The following is a 19,976-nucleotide window of genomic DNA, read 5'->3' on the forward strand; positions in this document are numbered from 1 at the left end:
ACATACATATGTAGGTTCGAACCTTTGTGAAGACGCAATAGTCTGTAGGGTAAGTTTATATCAACAGTTCAAGCTCCAGGAGAAAAGGGAGGAGGAAACTATTGTGATGTCATATTTTAGTTAGTAGTCCTAATGTCAGATCCAGACCCAAACTTGTATTGGGCGACGGCTGGTGACGAAGGTAGACGTGCACTTCATATGGGGTATCCTGGGGTGTCTCAGTAAGTAGGACGAGGGAACAACAACGGTACATGTATCTGTACCCTCCTGTCGCACGTTCGTATGTAAAATAGCATTGCGCGCCAGGATCCTGGATGGCGAAACCGTGAAACAGCCACAGTTCTAAGAATTTGATACCATACCGGGATAGCAGGGGGAGACACATGCTGAAATTCGAGAGATCCCAAAAACCGTTGGGGTTTGTTTGGCATTACCTTCTCGTGCCGCACAGCCGCACAGCCGAGACATGCCGTAGCATGCTAGTTATCTGATCTATCGTGTCCTCACCAGGTTCTCACTGCATCCGATTTCGATACGGCCTTGATGCATGTATAGCATAGATATGCGATGATGCTTCGTGGCTTCCATCTGCTCTTACTCTTGATGCTCTGTATCTTTCTGTTTTTGCAACTATGCCCCCCTCCAGATATAGAGCTCGGAGATCATTTCGTCCAAAGTTCATTTACATATTTGAAATAGGAAACCTGCAATTTACTGCAATAACTGTGGCACTCCAATGAGAGTATCAGACATTCTGCACAAATTCGCAATAGTGAATCAAGCACCATAATAGGATCCGGCATTGTTCGGCTAAGCGGCTGTACGGCACTAGAAGGCAATGCCAAACAAACCCCAACGGTTTTTGGGATCTCTCGAATTTCAGCATGTGTCTCCCCCTGCGGGATAGTACTAGCGGGCAAACGAAGTACGCGAGCCTACGCGAGCAGGCCATAACAGGTTATTGCAACGCAATACTGTCTGTATCGACCTGGACCTGCAGCACAATTTCCTCTTTTCTCTTGTATAAATTCCGTCGATTTCTCTCTCTGTTCAGAGGTAGGAACAACGATTGAAAGGGGCAAGGATTCAAAACAGCAACCATCTCTTAAGCAATAGAGGCGGTCGGCATCTTGCTGTGGTTCATGCTGGGTTCATGAGTGGGGTCCTCCGTAAGGGTCAAGATCGGCAAGCGCGAATCCGAGCAGGGACATTATTGGAAAAACAACTTTTGACCAGGGTAGGTCAAAACCGAAAAGACTAATTCTACATGGACATGGTACATACCTAGTGAGCTGCCTAAATCAACAACTTTAATATCTCTCAAGCATTGCACTGCATGGGGCAGCCTACTTACATAGAGGCGGATTCGGCTTCTCCACACGATAAAGAAAGCAGATAAGATGCAGACGAAATAGTGAATCTGAGAGAGCGCGAGAAATGCGCCACAGCTCCAAGAGGAAATTTCTTGTCTTTTGATTCCGTAAATCGATAGGAGTCGCGCCACTCAGGATCAATGGTTAAAAAGGTTTTTGTGGCAATAACACGAGCAGTTCGTAAACATTCGGTGGATAATCATCACAAATACAGAGAGCAAGCAAAACCATCGAGTGTTGGTTCTGGAGAAAGTCGACTGACTGCATAAGTCACTTACATTTTCCTTTGTTTTTCCGGTCGGTCGATCGCGACGTCGTCTGGCGGTCAGATGCCAAAAGCGATCGGGAGACTGTGGAGGTGGGAGGACTCCGAAGGTCAATTAGTTCTAGTCCGGAGAATTCCCGACGCTGGCCTCCTCATTTCGTATCCTCCGTTTCGCGATCGAAATTTAATTGAGAGCCCGACGGACGAAAATTCGGAGGGGAATTCGCAAGAATATATCCTCGTTGACGATGGCTGTGAGAATGGGAGGGAGATTGAAGGTCAAGCCAGGGTCAAACCATCTACGACAGAGACTACGCCTATTGCTATTAGCGTGAAACGATTCCAAACAAGATGCCGGAGTCTTGCTTGGTCCAGAGCAGGTCTGTTACAGGAGACTCCCAAGCATGTCCCGAATCCGAAAGTCTTCTGACCAGGTCTGACCACTGCAAACAACTGGTCTGACCTCTGAAAGGCTTCAAAGCGCGGTTTTCAGGCCCCCCGCGGGGCCCCAAGGTATTGTGACCTCGTTTAAGGCAGTACGAGTTCATTACGACGCAGACGCTAGTAGGCGATCGTTAGGCGCGACGATAAGAAATTGCGCGAGAATGGCTGGTTTGACGAGTCTAATCAGCCCATATGACGCCCTACATACTAGGCTGGAGGCTCCGATAAGGAAATAAGGAAACGGAGGAACAGATAGATAGTTCATCCGTCGCCGTCGCTGACTCCGATGTACTACTCTATGTATCGCGATCCAGGATCCTCCTAAGCTAATTAAGCCTCCTTGCAAATGAATAAATGACGATACGATGAAAATGGAAAAATGGAACCAAAAGAAATATTTGAGATGTTGACTGGTGGAGGTCTGCAATCGAATCGAAGGAAGGCTGGGATTTTTAGGCGCCTTGGAAAATCGAGAGAGTCGATATTGGTAAGTGGCGGCGAGGGTATAATATTGACTACACCGATATACCCGATTTCGACTTGAGTGAAGTGCACTGCAAAGTACACATATCAATAACCAATCGATGTATCCACAAACCAAAGTCTAGCGATGATATCAATACATGTTGAACGATGTTATAAACACCGTTCCAACGCCGATGACACAAGCATAGCTTGAGCAGAGTTAGAAGCTAAAGCCATAGCCATGCGAGTGTAGTCATAGCTTGCATCAAGACGGCAGAAAGGCAGAGCTTGACTTCTTCTTCAAGGTTGGATCTTCGAATCTTTGGAATTGCCAGGTCATCCCAGCACTAGAATCAAGACGGAAACAAGTAACGTTAGAAATGGATTGGAAGGTCTGTGTCAAAGGAACTCGCGAGTTTTTCGGTACTCAATGCTTGAGAAATTGCAAGCGATGTCTACGTACACCAGGTGGTAAGCTACATAGTCTTCGGTGCTCATTAACGTGTCTGTCGATAAATGAAATCGAATCGTTCAATCGCATTCGCTCATCGTTCTTCCTTTGGTGGGGTGAATGTTTCGGTGAATTACTTAGTATTCGGTGCTCGGTTGTCGGTGCTCGGAAGTTTTCTGTGAGAGTCCCGGCATCGAATTGAGAACGAATGAAAGGTTCCCTGTGAGAGAGTTTTGTAAATTTCTAAATGCCAACGACGATAAGACACCTACGAACTTACTCAGTGGGTCCTGGGCAGGTCGTTGAAGGGTGTCTAAACACAGGACACGGAGAGAATATCGTCAGAAATCAGAAAGATACTATACAATCTAAAAGAAGACAACACGCAGAAAAGAAAGGCAGAGATGGAGACCGAGACTTGAAACTGGATAGAGGAGAGCGATGGTTGATCTATGTGGATTGATGTATCATTGCTGAATCGTCGATCCAACCAAATTGCAGTAGCACATCAAAGTCCGTAGTAGACTAGTGAACGACATTTACTTTGGTTGATGCGTTTGCAAAAGGCTATAGCTGGATTCTCGTTAAGTTACCGGACCCGTGTTCAAACGTTCGAACGGTTCAAGAGGATTTCCTGGAGAATCCGGCGTAAGTAATCCCGTTCTCATTAGCAGAGCATTCCAGAACTCGGACGCGTTAATCGACCTACCAGTAATAATATACTAACGATAGTTCAAATGCAAGACGTATGAAGGATTCGAAGCTTTCTCATTCCGAGGCTAAACTTGAAGCTGAATGACCAACGATGAAGACGCGGGTAGCAAACAGTTTCAGAGGCGACGTACCAGGAAATCGAAGCTTTGTATCTGGCGCCACACAGAGTGATCTATAATAGAGGAACGATCTGGGAGCGTAGGAGAGGATTCATTCCGGCCGAGATAAACTTGATGTTGCCTGCCTAGCTAGGTATGAGGATGGACGGATCGTTCAGTAGAGTCACTGGATGGCTAAAGATGGAAAGGAAATCAATATGGCTGTAGCTGTACTAGCACACAGCCCGGTTTTATTAAAAGAGTTGAATACAAGTAGCATTGAAGTGGTGCAGATAGCGAAAACTGAAAGGTCGATATAGAAAAAGTGTCATGTATGTAGAGAAGGGACAGGTTTCTGAGGAAACGATGCGAGTAGAGGCAAACGGTGTAGCAATGGAGCTGTACCGGTACTGTTAATTGTACAGGCCCATAATGTGTACACACACACACAGCCCGAGTGCCATCGAACGTTGCATGGCTGGTACAGTAACTGAGTAGAGGTTGTAGGTCATTGGTGGTATTCACCAGCCTCGTTCCACCGCCGAACCAAAGGAATGGTGTGTGGGAGAACCAGTTCAGTCTGGGGTCACCTGAAAGACCCCGAGAACTCACTGTCCCTGAATAAGGTTTTGGTCTCCGCATGAACGGTCACGTATATACGTAAATAAACAAAAAAAATAATGTGAAACGGGCACAAACAAACCATTTCCAATTGGAAAGCGTCCTTATCGCATCTGAGATCCTGGACCTTTGTGTGGTCGTGGAGTGGCAGATCTCGATTACATTCTGTATTTTTTTGGCTGTACGTACAGAAAAACAACTCCCACTGACCCCGGAGACCAGAGCTTGCTTTGAGTTTTGTCCGTGGACGTATCACCTTTGTATCACCTTTTGAGTTGCTGGGAGAGCAGAGAGCTGTCTGTAGCACCGCCATGCGCACGGAAAAGAGCGGTAGGGGAAAAAGAAATACGGAAAGGGCGCAAAGGAAGAAGGAATAACCAATTTCTTAATTCAACTGTTTGTCCCACCCCAGAAAAGGAAACAGGTCCCAAAGCCAGGGCTCACACGGCAAAATGCAAAAGGGTTCAAAAGGTCGCGGGTCTTTATAACCAAAGGGACGAATACCCGAAAGGAAGAAGCGACCTTTTTTTTTCTATCTAACGTTTTCTTCAAGTCAGCCAGCCTTGCGCTTCTACTTCTTTCCATCTACAAATGCTTTCCGACATGGACGCGCTCTCATTTGACGGTTACACGTCGTACTCTGACTCGTCTGCGCCACGAACGCCGTCCCCGCGGGCTGATCTACCTTACCCTTCACCGACACAAATATACGATGAGGAAGGGAATGTCGGTGTTCCCTCTGGATATCGAGGCAGTCTTCTCCAAGAACTCTATGGCCAAGAAGAGGAATATCATAAACAACAATTGCAGCAACAACACTCGCAGTTGCCACCAACATCTTCACACCCAACCATGCCTCGTCGCGCTACCTTTCCTTATGTTCGTCACGATGCGCCTTCATATCCCCCTACATACGACGTTTACGAAGAGTCGTACACTGTCGTTCCATCTAACGGTCCGTCCGGCCCGACATCATACTACCAAACTCCTCACAATCCGTATCTTCAACAACACCAGCAGTCTTCGCAACACCACCTTTCCTACGGCCCGTCGTCTTCCGGGATGTTGCCGGCTCCGAATATGGGTATGGGTGGAATGCCTGGCATGCCTATGGGCCCATATGGTCACTTGCACCCTGTTCCGCCTGTCCAGCATACCGATGATGCAGCGAGCAAGGAAACTCAGTATCTGCGCCGACGGTGCTTTAATTGTCACACTACTGAGCCTCCTTCCTGGCGTCGGAGTACACTAAATCCAGGCAAAATTGTCTGCAACAAGTGTGGTTTGTACGAGCGCACTCATCTTCGACCAAGGCCACTCCGCTTTGACGAGCTCAGGGCTGGTGGCAAGTCTCGTAAAAACTCTCTTTCGAATGGCTCGGGAGCAAACGGAAAGACGAGTCCTAAAAGCCCGGGAAAGAGTCTGGTAAAGAAGGAGAGTGTTGATGTTGGACTCGGAAGAATTCGGGGCAACAGACGAAGCAGTGTGTCTAGCAGTGCTGGTTCTGGCAGCGATTGGGATGACAATGGTGAGCGTCTCTTCTTGATGCACCTACCCACCATTTTCCATCTTTTTTTTATCGTTTTTGTGTTTTCCTCTTTCTTTTGTTATTTTATACATTTTGCCAACATCTTCCGGTTTCTCCCGCAATCAGCACAACCATCTCGACTATACCCGACTCAACCTGAAATGCAATACTCGTATGACTCGTCCTCGTTCGTCCCAACAAGCGGCTATGTCACTTCTTCGCCTCCTACCGATTCACCGACGTTCGGTCCGCCCGCTGAACTTTACGGTTCTCCTTACACTCATTCCGGCTCTCCTTACCATCAACAATCTGCGTCGCCTTACCATCACTCCCATTCTTCGAACTCTCCGCCCGATACTACCCATCCTGAACTTACCCTTCCTCCGATTATACCCGAAGAAGCGACACCGACAAAACGGGCATCGAATTAGGCCGTGTACATTATCATAGAGAAGAAATAAAGAAGAAATAAAGCGAAATCAGATACGCTTACAGAATACCAAAAATCAATCCTCGATACCTGCATCACCATTCACCCTTCCGCGCTTCGTTCATTTTGTGCTTTCTTCACGTACATATTTATACCTATATTTGTGCTTTTCATTTCCTTTGTTGTCGTTCTCTTTTCTTCATCTATCAAAGACGCTGTATTTTTTTGTATCATTATATCCCTCTATGTCCGCTTGTGTCAAAAATCAAAATGCTGATCATATTCATTCTCTTTTCCCCCTACACGTGTGTGATTCTAGCTTCAATCTACAATTCTGCAAACAACTCTGCATTCAACTCTCCAGCAGGAATGCTTGGTCACCAGCAGTTGCCTTCCTTATCTCCTCAGCCACCGCATTTGGGTTTAGGTTTGAATTCAGGATATAACAGCAACAGTAATGACTTTACTCCCTCAAATTCACCTTCACCGCCATTAAGCTCAGCGGGTATCAGGTTACCCAATGCACCGCTTTCCGATATCGCAGAGTATCGCAGTAACAGTGGCAATATGAACGGTGAATATAACAGCGGCGAGTATATTGAGTACAATGAGTACGATCGTAACAGCAATGAACCAGAACTGGGGTATTCAGAGTCATACGACTCTCCATACCTGAACAACTATAATCGTCTTCCCACCTCGGTATCTCCCTCACCTCACCCTCGTACTCCACATTCCCTTCCACTCCCACTCAGCTCCACCAATTCGCCCTATTTAGGCTCGTCTCACCTTGGCTCTCCACATTTAGGTTCCCCACATCTCGGTTCGCCGGGGAACATGGTTCCTAGTCCACTTGCAGAGGCTCAACTCCTTCAATCCCAGGCGTCAGCGGGGAGCTCTAATGGAAGCACGAGCACATTGATGGATATATCCTCTTCGCCTGAAACTTTGGTCAACCCAGACTCCGCTGGTACAAAAATTTCTCCGATGTTAATGCCACCTTCTTTGAGCCGAGAATTCACTGCTCCTGTTGGCAGCGGCCAACGCAATAAATCACACACTATAAGTACCAGTACCCCGTATGAAGCGTATCTGAATGCTTCCAGGGAGGCGAGAGGTCAAGAGAGGATGATGTATGGCACTCCTCGTGAACGAAGTGGGTCCGTGTCGTCTGCTTATTCGACGCACTCCGCGAGCTCTGCAAGTTCGGCCCATTCTTCGCGCGCATCTTCCATCCTTCTCTCTGCTCGTTCAGTGCATGCGTCATTGCCTGAAATCGAAGGCGAGGATACTGTGCTGGTCAGCGTGAGTGGGTCGATGGATGAGCTGCATATGGGCCTGGGTGGTTTGCATGAGATGCACGAAACCTTGGATCCATCTGTCTTGCATGGAGAGAGGGTTTGAGCCATGCGATATTCGTTATGTCAATCAATTGGCCTTCCTCAGCCACTCCAAGTATAGGGACGTTCTGAATCCGGATTTTGAACTTTCTATGCCCTGGAATTTATCTTTTTTCGCAATCGTTTCGTTGCGCGTATCTTTATTGTTCCTTCGTTCTTCTACTTCGCTCCCAAAAAAATGCGCGACACCTTTTCGTAAAACTCGACAATTTTGTCTGGAATTATTTATTTGTCTTCTCTACTCCGCCGTTTCCCCACTTCATCCCTCTATTTTCATCCCTCGTCCCATCCAGAACCAACCGATCTGTTATTTCATCTCACTTCCCATCTCGCCTCATATCTATTGATTATCTATTACTATTGTCATTATTTCCTTTTTGCTTCCTTTATTTGCTCCGTGTTCGCCGTTTGCCTTTGTCTGCCCTCATCGTTTTTGCGAAGTCCTACCGCAACGGCTTCCCTTAGCCTTCCCTTTCCTCGTTTGTTGGTTGTTTCTAGTTTCTCGTTCCCTTATCAACCCGCGCCACATTGCTTTCGCTTTCTCCCATTGTTTTTCCTTGTTCTCAGCACATAGGCTTGCATATATTCATTCATTTAAGCGTCTTTTGCTCTTTCTTTATGTGCTTCTACGGCGTCCTGTCGCTTTTCTTCTTCCTTTTTTATGTTTGGTTCTTTGATTATTGTATCATACTTTATGAGTGAGTGCCGGTTTACTCGTTTTTGGTTCTTCATTCACATCGTTGTTACTTTACCTTTGTTTTCTCTGCTTTTTGAATGTATCCGTCTGCCCCACCGCTTCTTCAACATAACGCGTGTGTTTCCTTCCCTTACGTGCTCCTTATTCTTCTTTCTCTTTTCATATCTCTGTCGGAATTGTTCTCGTTTTCCCATCGCGATTCTCCTCATGTTGTTGTATGTAATGTGTGTATTGTGTGTTCAATTACCTATGTACGAAGTAGTGTTAGGTATACTGTATGTGTTTATCTCGTGTTTTACGACTTGAATTTCCGTATGAGTAGATGTGTGCACCTTCTACAACAGAGATAAGTAACACAATCCGCAGGTTCCGAACTCCCTAGGCTTTGCTGTAATTTATTCAGCTTTGTGTATGGTAAAGCGTCCTTCCAGAAGCAGTATTACATTGGTTTTAAGTTCCGAGTGTATTTACTGACCCATATAATACTCCCATAAAGCATGTACCGCCATTCACTCTAGGTACCGCGTTTCTGTACGCACTACTACCGACCTGTGCCCGACTTCGATGACCATATACTCCGAGCGCTCCAACGCATGTCGGGAATGCCCAATATCATTTCTGACACCGTTTTTCCAGAAGAAAAGAAAAATCCCTTCAGGTGCCTTCTGAGTTTGAAATATCCCGAGAGGTAACTCAATATGATAATTGTGCCATTGAATATTCAATGAGCTTGTCTGATAAGACGGTTTTATACTATATGCACCAGTCAAACAACCTCACTCAGCGTCCAGTACATAACAGCAACGTAGCACTTGACGTTGTTCCTGTAAACTGACCTGAAGTGAGAAGTCTGAGGGCAAGCTGCGTCGTATGCGTCCCCGTGCGGCATGATGTTACATTCAATTTCGTGATGAAAAATGACATAGTAGCTCGAAATACTACGAGGTCATGTAACTTTCTGAGTGGGAATTGAAAGGGGGGGACTTTGGAGTTCGACCGGAATCCGCAAATCTTAGTCGCGGAGTTAGTACGTCCCGGAATTCATGTTTATTTTCTGACAAGAATCTGCAGTCAAAAGGACACTTATCACTAGCAGTAGTCAGGAGTAGTCAGGTCTCCTCTGCTCTATGCAAGTGAGTGGTGCAGGTGGTATTCGAACGGCACTCGGGTGTAAGTATATACTACAAGCTACCAGTGGTACGTCTACCCCTCCAACCGAACTGTCTTATGATTCCGAATGGTCATATACTTAGATTTCTTGTGCCTAGTCAACGACAAGCTCCTACAGGCTCCTCCCCCCTAGTACCGATTCCGTGTAAATTTTCACCTTGCTTCCAAGTCTTATGATATTTGCCGTACAGATGAAATATCTTTCAGATTCTTTTATAAACCTCTTCTCCTTCTCCGATCCTTCGAGTACCGTAAAACGACACTTCAGATTGGGCTTCTTGACCATCGGACCTCTATGTAACCTCATCGACTACGAGGAATAGTGCCGCAATCTTACAGAGCTTGCTTCTAATGCACCCAACTTGCCCAGAGCACCCGGGGTTACTATATAGAGTCTACGGTATATATTTCTTTCTTCTCTGAGCTATTTGTGCAGAATGCGGGCAAAAGTATCCGGCCGTGGCTTCATAAATAGCGGTGGCGGTTAATCGATAACTCAGCGAAAGCGAATACTTTCCAGATAGCGCTGCCGGATATGACCTTCGCTACCGACGGCTATACAGCCCCAATCTGGCAGGCAACAAATTCAGTACTAAGGTGAAAGTCCGATTGCAGAGGCGCTACTTTTCCCATAGGCACTCCGTTTCCTCTAACTTGAAGGGTCGAATTATAATTATAAGTACATACTGGTCAATATACGCAGGCGAAAGTGCTTATTCCCGAAATTCGTACCCTGTGTACGGCCACGGTTCTCGTGCGAGAAGAGTTAAACTCGAAAAGTCTTAGCTTTACAATTTACAAATGACCCGCCCCGCAGTCTCCAAAGAAAGGCAAATAGGCGCCCATTCAACCTCAATCACGACGTCACTACCTATCCATCCGAAGAATCTGAATTTGAATCATCTATCAACTTAGGCCATGGGCAAGTCCGGGACACACGCACACACTGATAAAATACACAGGGAGTGTTTTCGACTCTGAGCTGGTAAAAGGATTGAATAACATTACGTGCATAAGTTCCACATGAGCCACAAGATATGTGGTCAGATGTGCATTTTCTTTACAGTTCTTACTCAGTCCGTGGCCAGAACAAGCACTGAACAAGCCCACGAAAGTATGGTCTATAGAAATTAGAGGGGCTTATTCATATGACGGCCCGGGTTAAACCACCCAAAGATACCCAAGGATACCCACTGGCAAGGCTATGACTCGGACTGTACAAGACTGTACATGCATGGAGCTTCATTCAGGGGGTTAGCAACTTGGCATTTATCCAACTAGCGCCATATGCTCAGTTACAATATTATCCTAGCTGAGAAATATATACCAATCTCTAATAGGCAACTTCCGAATCCTTCTATGAATTCACGCGATAAAACTTCAATGAGCCAAAATCTGCAAGAGGTTTAAGCAGCCTCGAGGCACAGTCTTCAAACGGTTGTGCATACCGCAAGTCAGTAGTACATGGATAAATCCGATCTAGCATAGACAGTAGCAAACTCCGCAAACCAGCAAGGATGATTACGATGTAATGGCTGACATGCACTGGGAGGGCTAGAACAAATTAGCATTGGGGACATGGTTTTTCTTAGCTACACCAAGATTGAACGCAACCTTGTCAGACCCCGATTGACTTAAGTAATACCAACAAACGTTTCAGGGATCGTAAAAAGGATTTATTTGGCCGACCTTTCTGCGTGCTGGCAAGATTCCATCGCCTGGACTCAAACAGAAAATAGGTCTGATATACTCACAGTTACGACGGACGTTCAGCTTGAATTGTGTTCCTATTCCGTTACTGTTTGCTTTGACAAGCCTGGATAGTCAACATGAGTCAGCGTGAAAGGTTCCATGTCAAGGCAGACAACTAGAACACGGAGGAATTGAGTGTTTATTCAGGTGTCAGGCCTGTACTTAGTTTTGGACTTCTCCTTCTCCTGCCAGTGATAAGACGTAGCTGGTATAGATTCCGAGAATCCGGGTTGTGCAGTCACCCGCGGCCCCGCCCAGGAAGAAGCGAGAAGAAAAGGTGAGCGCCGTGTCATCCGGATTCGACAGTAGCGGTAATTCTTGCAAGTTATAACATAGGAAGAAGAAATACGTAATAGGGAATCCGTCACACGACGGTTGGACGTAGATTGGATGTAGCCTTATTTGATACCATTTCCTTGGAAGATTCTCCTCCCGTATCTCGGGAGGTAGAAACAGTTTGCGCAGGCACGCTCTAGTAGTAGTACGTTCATGTGAGTGTGAACCGAACAGCCTGAGACGCGTCAATAATGTAGTCGTCAAGGTCAAAGGTGTAACACTAGTGTAAAGGGATGATTGACCTATAGAACAGCCTGCATAGGTTCAAACCGGGTTCAAGCTGGTCGCATAAAGAATCATCGATCACGAATACTTGTGAAAGCAAGGATGAAAACCCAGGACGCTGAACATGGATTCCGAACAGGGAGATGATAGCAGTCCCAGTTCGACAGCTTCCATCGAAGGAACCGAGTACACTGAGCGAGACGCCAAGAGTCACGAAGAGGCTGGAGTGACTGACAGTAACAGCATCGAATCGAGTAAAAACCTAAAAGCCCCACTCTTCCTCCTTGCGTTATCCCGGCCCTATCATGGTTAGAATGAAGAAAGATTTTGAGGTACACGTAGCTTCTTGTCCATGGGCGTTAGGTTTTGACACGAAAAATGAAGCAGAACGGTGAACTGACTCGCAATAAGTGGATGCATAATCCGAGACCATCACTCAAAAATCTATAGGCTGCGACGGATGTTTCGGGCTTTGGCAATGATTCAATGATCTGCACAGAGTAAGTGTGTAAGCTAGTAGGCCGATCCAGTCGAGGATGATTGCAGAAGGCTATCCTCCGAGAGAAATCATGGTCACGATATCCAATTTCTTGCGTTTCAGCTATGGAGACGCTCATTTCGGTGGTTCTCAAGATGACATGCTAGCCTGAAAACAGAGGAGGATATCTGTGGCTTCTCTGCCGCAGCGAAAAGTCCGAGATTCGGAGGGCTGTACGTCCTAACGAACAGCCTTGAACAGCTGAGCATTTTCAGGTTTTACTAGTTTCAATCGATAGAACACTCACTCTTAGTCTAAAGAAAGCCTAACTCATCTCCGCAAAGTGAACTTGTGTTTATTGGAGCATAGTCTCCCGTTGCCCATCAGGTTTCATTGGGATAGATTACTTACTGAAGATTCGATCTTCGGTATACCGATAATAGATGAAGACAACGCTGATTGTAGAAGACATGAGGCAAAGACACGACCAGGTACCACTGACACTCCAGAATTTGAAACTTTCAGTCAATTTTGGGGACTGTACTGTATGTACAAGTACATGGTGGATGAAAATTGAACGGTTGAACATTTAATTATATGACATTGAATAAGCTGAATCACGTTTCTCTGTGACAGTGACGCAAGGTCGGACCTTGAGACCTGTTCATTCAAGTTGTTGCAATACTATGGACATCGACGAAAGCAGGAATCGGTACAAACGTCTTTCTTTGGCGGGAGAATCTACTTTATCTGTGGTCTCTCTTCATTCAACATCTTTGGAAATCTGCGAAATGGTCTATGGAGAGCATTCTACCTCCTACGATGCTGTCGAACGATTCTATGAAGCCAGTGCGAGTGAGCTATGATTGTCTCGTTGTAGAGTAAGCACTGATCGTTATGCTCACAGTGTAAGCTCCCGAAACTATAAACTTAGGGCATCATGGATTTATAATTCATTCAGATATGAGAATCCACTGGTAACTACTACCTCGCGAACAATGCTCACTGATATCCTACGGATTTCTCGCCAGCTGAGCGTAATAAATGTACCTCGTCCACTGGCGGTAGTTTACTCTTTCTTTCGTCTGCAAGTTCCAGACTACCTAAGCAGCCCATGGATTCATGCGTTGCGAGCTTGGACGGAAATTGATGACATTTGTGAGACCGAAAGCTTTGGTAATTGTCATCTCTTTGCTTCACATACTACAACTCGTTGACAACACTGAATATCAGACGGGCATCGCAAAACCATCGTTGAACACACACTCAATGTCCTTGTCTTTCCTAGTATACACTCCGATTCCGGGACTCCAGCAGCTCGGTTCAGTCATTCTACCGAATCTGCTCCGCCGACACCAGGCTCTCAGATACCTTCGTCCCATCCCATTCATCCGTCTTTACCAATTCCCGGTACATCCTTAACCGTTCCTTCCCCATTCCATCTCAAACTCCGCATTATCACACGTTTTTCCTTCAACGAACAGGGCCGCATAACCCACCACAGAGATTTCTGGGATGTTAAAGACGTCATGGGTCTTGTTCCCGGTGTCTCATTAGCTCAGTGGATTGGGACTAGATTAACTGCGAGAGGATTGTCTTATGCTTCTCGAGCATGGTTCAAAACATCGGGCGTACAAGCGTCTTCCACGGAAAATGATGCAGAAATAAGAGAATTGGAAAACGGCTATGGACCTTCATCCTCTCCCGCGGCCGACTATGCTAAATCTACCCAAAAAGCCTTTGCGGATTCTGTCGTGAGAAACGAGTAGTTTGCCTGCTAAGGAGCCAACTGGAACCAAAATTTAAGGCTTGGTATCCGAAAGTCAGTATCACTATCACAACTGTCTAGTCCTGTACTCAGTCATATTTTGTATGTGCTTTAGGATGATGCCATAACTCGCTGTGTACTGTTGCGTCCATTCTGACCCAAAGTCGTCGTTCAACCACATTGTGTTCAACTCTTGCTCAAATTCACCCATGACCCTGGCCACTGTCCAACCAAGATCTGTAAAGTCCACTTTTGAAGATAGATGGCGGTTCTTTTACCTTATAGGTCATAAACTACATCACCATCAAAGATCTAGAGGAGAGACCCCGGCCATCGTGATGATACAAGCTCTTTCCCTTCACGCCACTTAACACTCAACAGATCATGGGAGAGTGTAGTAGATGGTTGGATGTGCGGTCGACGTTGCAGAAGCTTTTCAAGGAATGGCTGTGTAGAGAAAGGTTATACTTGATATTTTCCTTTCTGAGCTCGTTCAAACAGATCGGTGGTACTTGTCAAATATCAGCAATGATTATACCTTTCTCAAAGATTCTTCCACATTCACATTTGCAAATTGGACCTGTGCAGCGAGCCCGCGTGGATGCGGATTTTGTCGATAACCATTCTCCGAAGCCGGCTGTCACTGTCGACATCCCAAACACAAGGAAAGAATTGAGTATGAAACACCGAGTTGCACACATCGATTCTTGCTTATCTTGAATGTATGTACCTGTTAGCTATGATAGATCACTAGATTTGGTCTATGCAGTATGGTATGTATTTATTTTTTCTATGCAGGAAGCCTCTAACTTTCACGGAGAAGAGCCTTCAACACTGGTCGATACGGAGTCTCACACAAATGCTCCTTGACGGCGTGGGTGCAGTGTCGTGCATTTCCTCTGGGAGAACGGTGATAAAGCTTGGCTAGACCTTGCGCAAGAAGGGAGGCGACGATGTACGTCTGCCCCAAGGTACTAATGCTCCAAAAAAAAGACACTACTGCAGAAAGCAGTACTTGATTATTGATGACATTGCCCTAGAAGATTACTTGAACTGATGATAGCAAGATGATGGACCCAAAGTTGAACGTCTTCCGTGTGCATACTTTATCACTACCTACTATCATTAACTACTAGCTAGTACTGTACATAGGTGCGCGCTTCGAATGGAATTGCGATTATAAGTATAGTCGGGCGAGACCCGACGCGCCGCCAGATCACATGATACGATATAAATTGCAGTGTGTGTGATATTTTTCAACCGTTCCCCACCATGAGCTTAGCAAGTCGGTTGCTACGGGTGGCGGCACGAACAAATAGAGGCTCTACTGGACTCACCTCACCACGTCGACTTCTGGTCCCCATCCATACTCAGAGAAATGCTGGCTATGCCACGGAGACGCCAGCTGATGCTGTGAAAAAGGAAGAATTCAAAGTAGCTTCGGAAATACCTCCACCAAGTGGTATTGCTGATCAAATAAATGACGGGAAGACAGATTGGTCCAAGAGCTACCATGGACTTTCTGAGCAAGCATTTGCTAAGGAAGTTGCAGAAGTGCTTATGGCTCCTGTGGAGCCTTTAGACGTTGAAATTAAGCCTGGTACGCGTAATTTTTTTTGTTAGCTGTCGGCAATATTCTAAGATTGAAAGCTAGACGGTTTAATCTACCTGCCTGAAATAAAATATCGCCGCATCCTAAACAAGGCTTTCGGTCCAGGAGGTTGGGGTCTCGCTCCCCGTACGGAGACAAATGTTGGACCGAAGGTCGTCAGCAGAGAGTACGCACTTGTGTGTCAGGGACGGTATGTACCTTGAACCAGAAGGCACCACCGTCGTTTACTCTGTTCGTTAGCTTGGTGGCTATAGCTCGAGGAGAGCAAGAATACTTTGACCCTTCCGGAATACCAACCGCTACAGAATCGTGCAAAAGTAATGCTCTTATGAGGTGTTGCAAGGATCTTGGTGTTGCGAGCGAGTTATGGTGTGTAGCAAACAATTACTATTAAATTCCCTTATACTTACAGATTTTCGCAATCAGGGATCCTCGTTTCATTCGTGAATTTAAAGCAAAGTATTGTGTAGAAGTCTTTGCGGAGCATGTACCCACCAAGAAAAAGTGCGTGCTTCAGTCCAGTCTTATTTGAACTATCTCATTTTTTGAAACAGGAAGAAGCTATGGCGTCGCAAAGACCAACCGAAATTAGGCTATCCTTACCAGGAGTCATGATTTCGATTCACTTTGCCTGCTACTTCTCTAGCCTCATGGATCCACTGCTGTCTTAGCACACATCAGTATGTCTGAACAGCTATAGAAAGGAAATTAATCATGGGTTGGAACAAGAACAACAGATGTAATTACAGTAGGCACATTGTGTGGATCCTGGCGTATCTGTACTTGATCCTAGACCGGTAACCGTCCCTCTATGAGGGAAAATCTAGCGAGGTTTTGCCACGCAAAATTTGATCTTTAATCATTCCTCCTAGAGGGCTTGGCCAAGCTAACTTGATCCCCACTCCGATAAACTCTCCTTACCATGAAATTCTTATACTCGGCACATATAATTCAGAAAGCATTGAGCAACAATAAAATTGGTTTGTTAGGTTATCTGAATATGATACAGGTATTCGTTGGGAAGATATACAATGATCAGTCGAATTCGCTATTATATGAGTAAGGAAAGAGGATGTAAAGGTGAAAACGAGGGGAAGAAGGCAAGAAGGCAAATCAATAACTTTACTGTAAGTATCCTCGTTCAAAGCCTATAGACCATGGCCTGTAAGTTAATACACCGTATGATTCCTGTAAAATGAACAGCATGAATGAACCATTTACCACGATGAAGGTTTTTACAAATGCTTTTGAGTTGTAGTTCATAGATCCGGAGTCTGTCTTGTTTCATTCTACTGGGCACCTGTGGCAACGGCGACATTTTCACCAAAAGGTAATTGAGGAGTCTTGATACCTGATGAGTCCTTTGGAGCGAACGCGCCTGCGGTCTCAATGACTGGAGTTAGCGTGATGGGAGGTACGGCCCCATTCTCGTTCGCCTTGGCGGGGACATCCTTCGTAGGAGGATTGCTGGACCTATAAGACGTATAGCGAATTACAAGATGACGGAGGGCTGAATGGAAGGAAATATTAAACCAACGTTCGCGGACGCTTGCTGCTCGGCATATCTGGGGAAGTATTACTTGACTTCCCACCCTTTAGGAAGATCTATCAGTCATAGGAGCTTGGGTGCATGATAACCAATTTGCACCTTTGTTCGTTTTACCGCTGGCTTGGGCTGACGCTCACCAGGATCGAATACGTTGTCGGGTAATAGAGAGCTATAAAAGACGTGAATTTTGAGTTGCGGGCACCAATCACAACCAATGGGAACCTTTTGGTATTTCGCACTACAATTCCCATTGTCGCTTCATCAAATTTCTCCCACATTTTTACAAGCTTAGTAAATTCGGTAGTCGGATATGATATATCAAGTCGCCGTGGTCCAACAGCACCAGCTATACATACATCATCAGCACCCAACAAGCTTGAAATAGGCAGACATTACGTTGTTTGGGTTCAATTGCTAATCCAACGTAAAATGTTGTAGTGTATACTGGTCCTGCACCATCTTTGCCTTCTATGTCTTCCTTCTTCCGCTTCGCGATGGTCTCCGATATCTCACCCTTAGCAACAGCATGAATCTCCTCCTCCGAAATACAGTAACAGACTTGCTCAAAGCCCTTGATGAAAGGATGAGCGAGAATCAAGGAATCGACATACTCAAGTTTCATGACGAGCTGCCGTATACGTGATTCCACTGTTCCAGACCTGATAAGAAAGAGCGAGCGTCCGCATGCGAAAGTGAAGAAGGGAAAGATATGTTTAGAGCGCACCACTTGATCTGTAAGTCTGCATCACCTGTCGAAGCAATGATTTGCAGATAGTAGCGATATTTATGGAAGAAGTCGTGTTTAAGAAAGAGTTCAGACCATTGGGCAGTGCCAACAATAACTTTGTCGACAATGTCAGCACCTGGACTATGATGAGCACAACGTCGTTTACTATTGGTGGACTATAACTACCCCTCTTGAATTCTTCGGTCGTAATCATTTGCGTTGAAGCTGTTACGTTGTGAGTTGCACACATTGCTGGATATGTCGGTGTGATAATCGGCATTCTATGTGCCCTATCCACCGGATAGAGCTAGAATTTTACGATCAGCATGAAATGTGGGAAGAAGTAGGGGTAAATGTTATACTTTTGGGTTCCAGACTTTGACCTGTAAAGGGCCCTCCTCGATTTGTTTCAATAATACAGGTTGTGGCCACGACCTGAGGTATTTATTAGGTACCGACGCTGGGTTTGAACCGTGATCACGCAAGTTTGCACACACCACTGGTACATGATGATGAAAAACCGGCTGACGATTGCCCCTGCAATCGCATTCGGATACAATTGACATATTCGGGCAACCAGCATCGCCCAGGCCACACCGCCAAAGAAACCGTTAACATTTGAATAGATAGCTCGTCCTTAGAGATGGATGAGAGGTGGATGAGAGGGCAAGAATACTGATGGACATACGTTGCGCCCACAATTTGATACATCGTAACGAATCTCTGAAAACTTGGACATTAGGCACGAGCCGCAGAATTTCATTTGCCACTCGAGAACCTGCAAAGGCAAAAAATTCGAGTGGGCGACTACACAGAAGAAAGAGGTGCGTACCTCCTAAACTCCGTACGCATCGTTCATCTATATTTCGAAGCAAATTATCATCCTGCAGGGAAAGGTCTTCCGGTATTGATGATAATGCCAGCCGAGCCATCAGGAAATCCATCGGTATTCCGGAGATGTTTGCTGTGATGATAGGTACATACGCCTCCGGAACACCCTAAAGAGGTATTTTGAAAAATGAGCAGGGACACAACTCATGACGGTGCTGACAGCCGAAAAGACAAGAATGATACGCACGGCTACCTCGGTTGCCCCGTCAAACTCTCTCAACATAGGCTCAAAAAACTCGAAGAAGTCATCCCGCGAAACATGTTTTGGGACCACACAAAGAGTATCAATATCGGAGCCAGGCCCATGAACACCCAACCGGTACGATCCAGACGTAAAGATTTTGCCACCAGAAGCGACCGCTGCAGATTCTGATAAACCTCGCATTATACCAACTTTTTGAACGAATTTCTTGACCAAAGCGGAGACACGACCTAATACGAGTTCTCTAAACCTGGATCAGTAATCTGACAAATTGAAATTGACGAGCTTCTGGCAGGAAAAAAGACGATAAAGATTTTTTGAAAAATTTGATGTAGTAAAATCCTTGTCCTCTCTCGGCGTTCTGAACCCTGGGAGGAAAAGGTTGTACGAAAAGATAGCATAAAATGCTCACCTTGTCCGCGCCTCTTCATCAGTTTCAAAAGTGCCCTGCCGTCGAAGTTCCTCCATCAGCGTCGATGTCACTTCCTTCTCTCGTTCGGTGGATTCTACTACAGAAATGGGAGGGGTAACTCCCAAGTAACTACCAAGGGTTTGAGCTGGAGCTTGCGCTTTAAATCTTGCGGTGATGCATACCCGCGGTCGTTGGTCATCTTGAAGGTGTTCTTTTGTTTGTTCTTTGAGGACAAGGACCGAGGGGAAACAGGCGAAAGATGGTGATGAGTGTGTTTAGGAAAGGAAGCGAATGAAGCAGCACCCGGCAAGCACCGACGGACGACCCTGTCAGAATAATCATGTGACTTTCATGGTCTGTGCGCAACG

At 45.8% G+C, this 19,976-nt stretch overlaps 5 protein-coding genes across 5 annotated transcripts; 4 read left to right on the plus strand and 1 right to left on the minus strand.

The window, feature by feature from the left end:
• Positions 1-5,022: 5,022 nt before the first annotated feature.
• Positions 5,023-6,390, plus strand: C8R40DRAFT_1160250 (putative GATA type transcriptional activator; the record flags this gene model as incomplete). Its single annotated transcript, XM_046229988.1, has 2 exons — positions 5,023-5,959; positions 6,086-6,390. 2 exons carry the CDS (start codon positions 5,023-5,025, stop codon positions 6,388-6,390), a joined length of 1,242 nt encoding a protein of 413 aa, XP_046087551.1.
• Positions 6,391-6,659: 269 nt separating this feature from the next.
• C8R40DRAFT_1068770 (uncharacterized protein) lies at positions 6,660-7,793 on the plus strand (the record flags this gene model as incomplete). Its single annotated transcript, XM_046226036.1, has 1 exon — positions 6,660-7,793. One exon carries the CDS (start codon positions 6,660-6,662, stop codon positions 7,791-7,793), a length of 1,134 nt encoding a protein of 377 aa, XP_046087552.1.
• A 5,340-nt stretch (positions 7,794-13,133) lies between these two features.
• On the plus strand, positions 13,134-14,216 carry C8R40DRAFT_1042905 (uncharacterized protein; the record flags this gene model as incomplete). The annotated part of the gene is made up of 3 exons (XM_046224121.1): positions 13,134-13,302; positions 13,330-13,623; positions 13,681-14,216. The coding sequence occupies 3 exons, from the start codon at positions 13,134-13,136 to the stop codon at positions 14,214-14,216; spliced, it is 999 nt and encodes a 332-aa protein (XP_046087553.1).
• Positions 14,217-15,481: 1,265 nt separating this feature from the next.
• On the plus strand, positions 15,482-16,770 carry C8R40DRAFT_1100155 (mitochondrial genome maintenance MGM101-domain-containing protein). Its single transcript, XM_046227883.1, has 5 exons — positions 15,482-15,815; positions 15,870-16,017; positions 16,068-16,196; positions 16,254-16,331; positions 16,382-16,770. Exons 1-5 carry the CDS (start codon positions 15,488-15,490, stop codon positions 16,440-16,442), a joined length of 744 nt encoding a protein of 247 aa, XP_046087554.1. The 5' UTR covers positions 15,482-15,487; the 3' UTR covers positions 16,443-16,770.
• C8R40DRAFT_1100161 (Poly(A) polymerase central domain-containing protein) lies at positions 16,771-19,901 on the minus strand. The gene is made up of 14 exons (XM_046227884.1): positions 19,791-19,901; positions 19,609-19,737; positions 19,182-19,440; positions 18,936-19,101; positions 18,792-18,881; positions 18,601-18,739; positions 18,466-18,538; positions 18,290-18,410; positions 18,101-18,239; positions 17,773-18,035; positions 17,599-17,722; positions 17,476-17,545; positions 17,365-17,420; positions 16,771-17,300 (listed from the first exon to the last, which is right to left on the minus strand). The coding sequence occupies exons 1-14, from the start codon at positions 19,805-19,807 to the stop codon at positions 17,117-17,119; spliced, it is 1,830 nt and encodes a 609-aa protein (XP_046087555.1). The 5' UTR covers positions 19,808-19,901; the 3' UTR covers positions 16,771-17,116.
• Positions 19,902-19,976: the final 75 nt, after the last annotated feature.

Source organism: Lentinula edodes (assembly GCF_021015755.1).
Source record: "Lentinula edodes strain Le(Bin) 0899 ss11 chromosome Unknown C8R40scaffold_13, whole genome shotgun sequence".
Classification (NCBI taxonomy): domain Eukaryota; kingdom Fungi; phylum Basidiomycota; class Agaricomycetes; order Agaricales; family Omphalotaceae; genus Lentinula; species Lentinula edodes.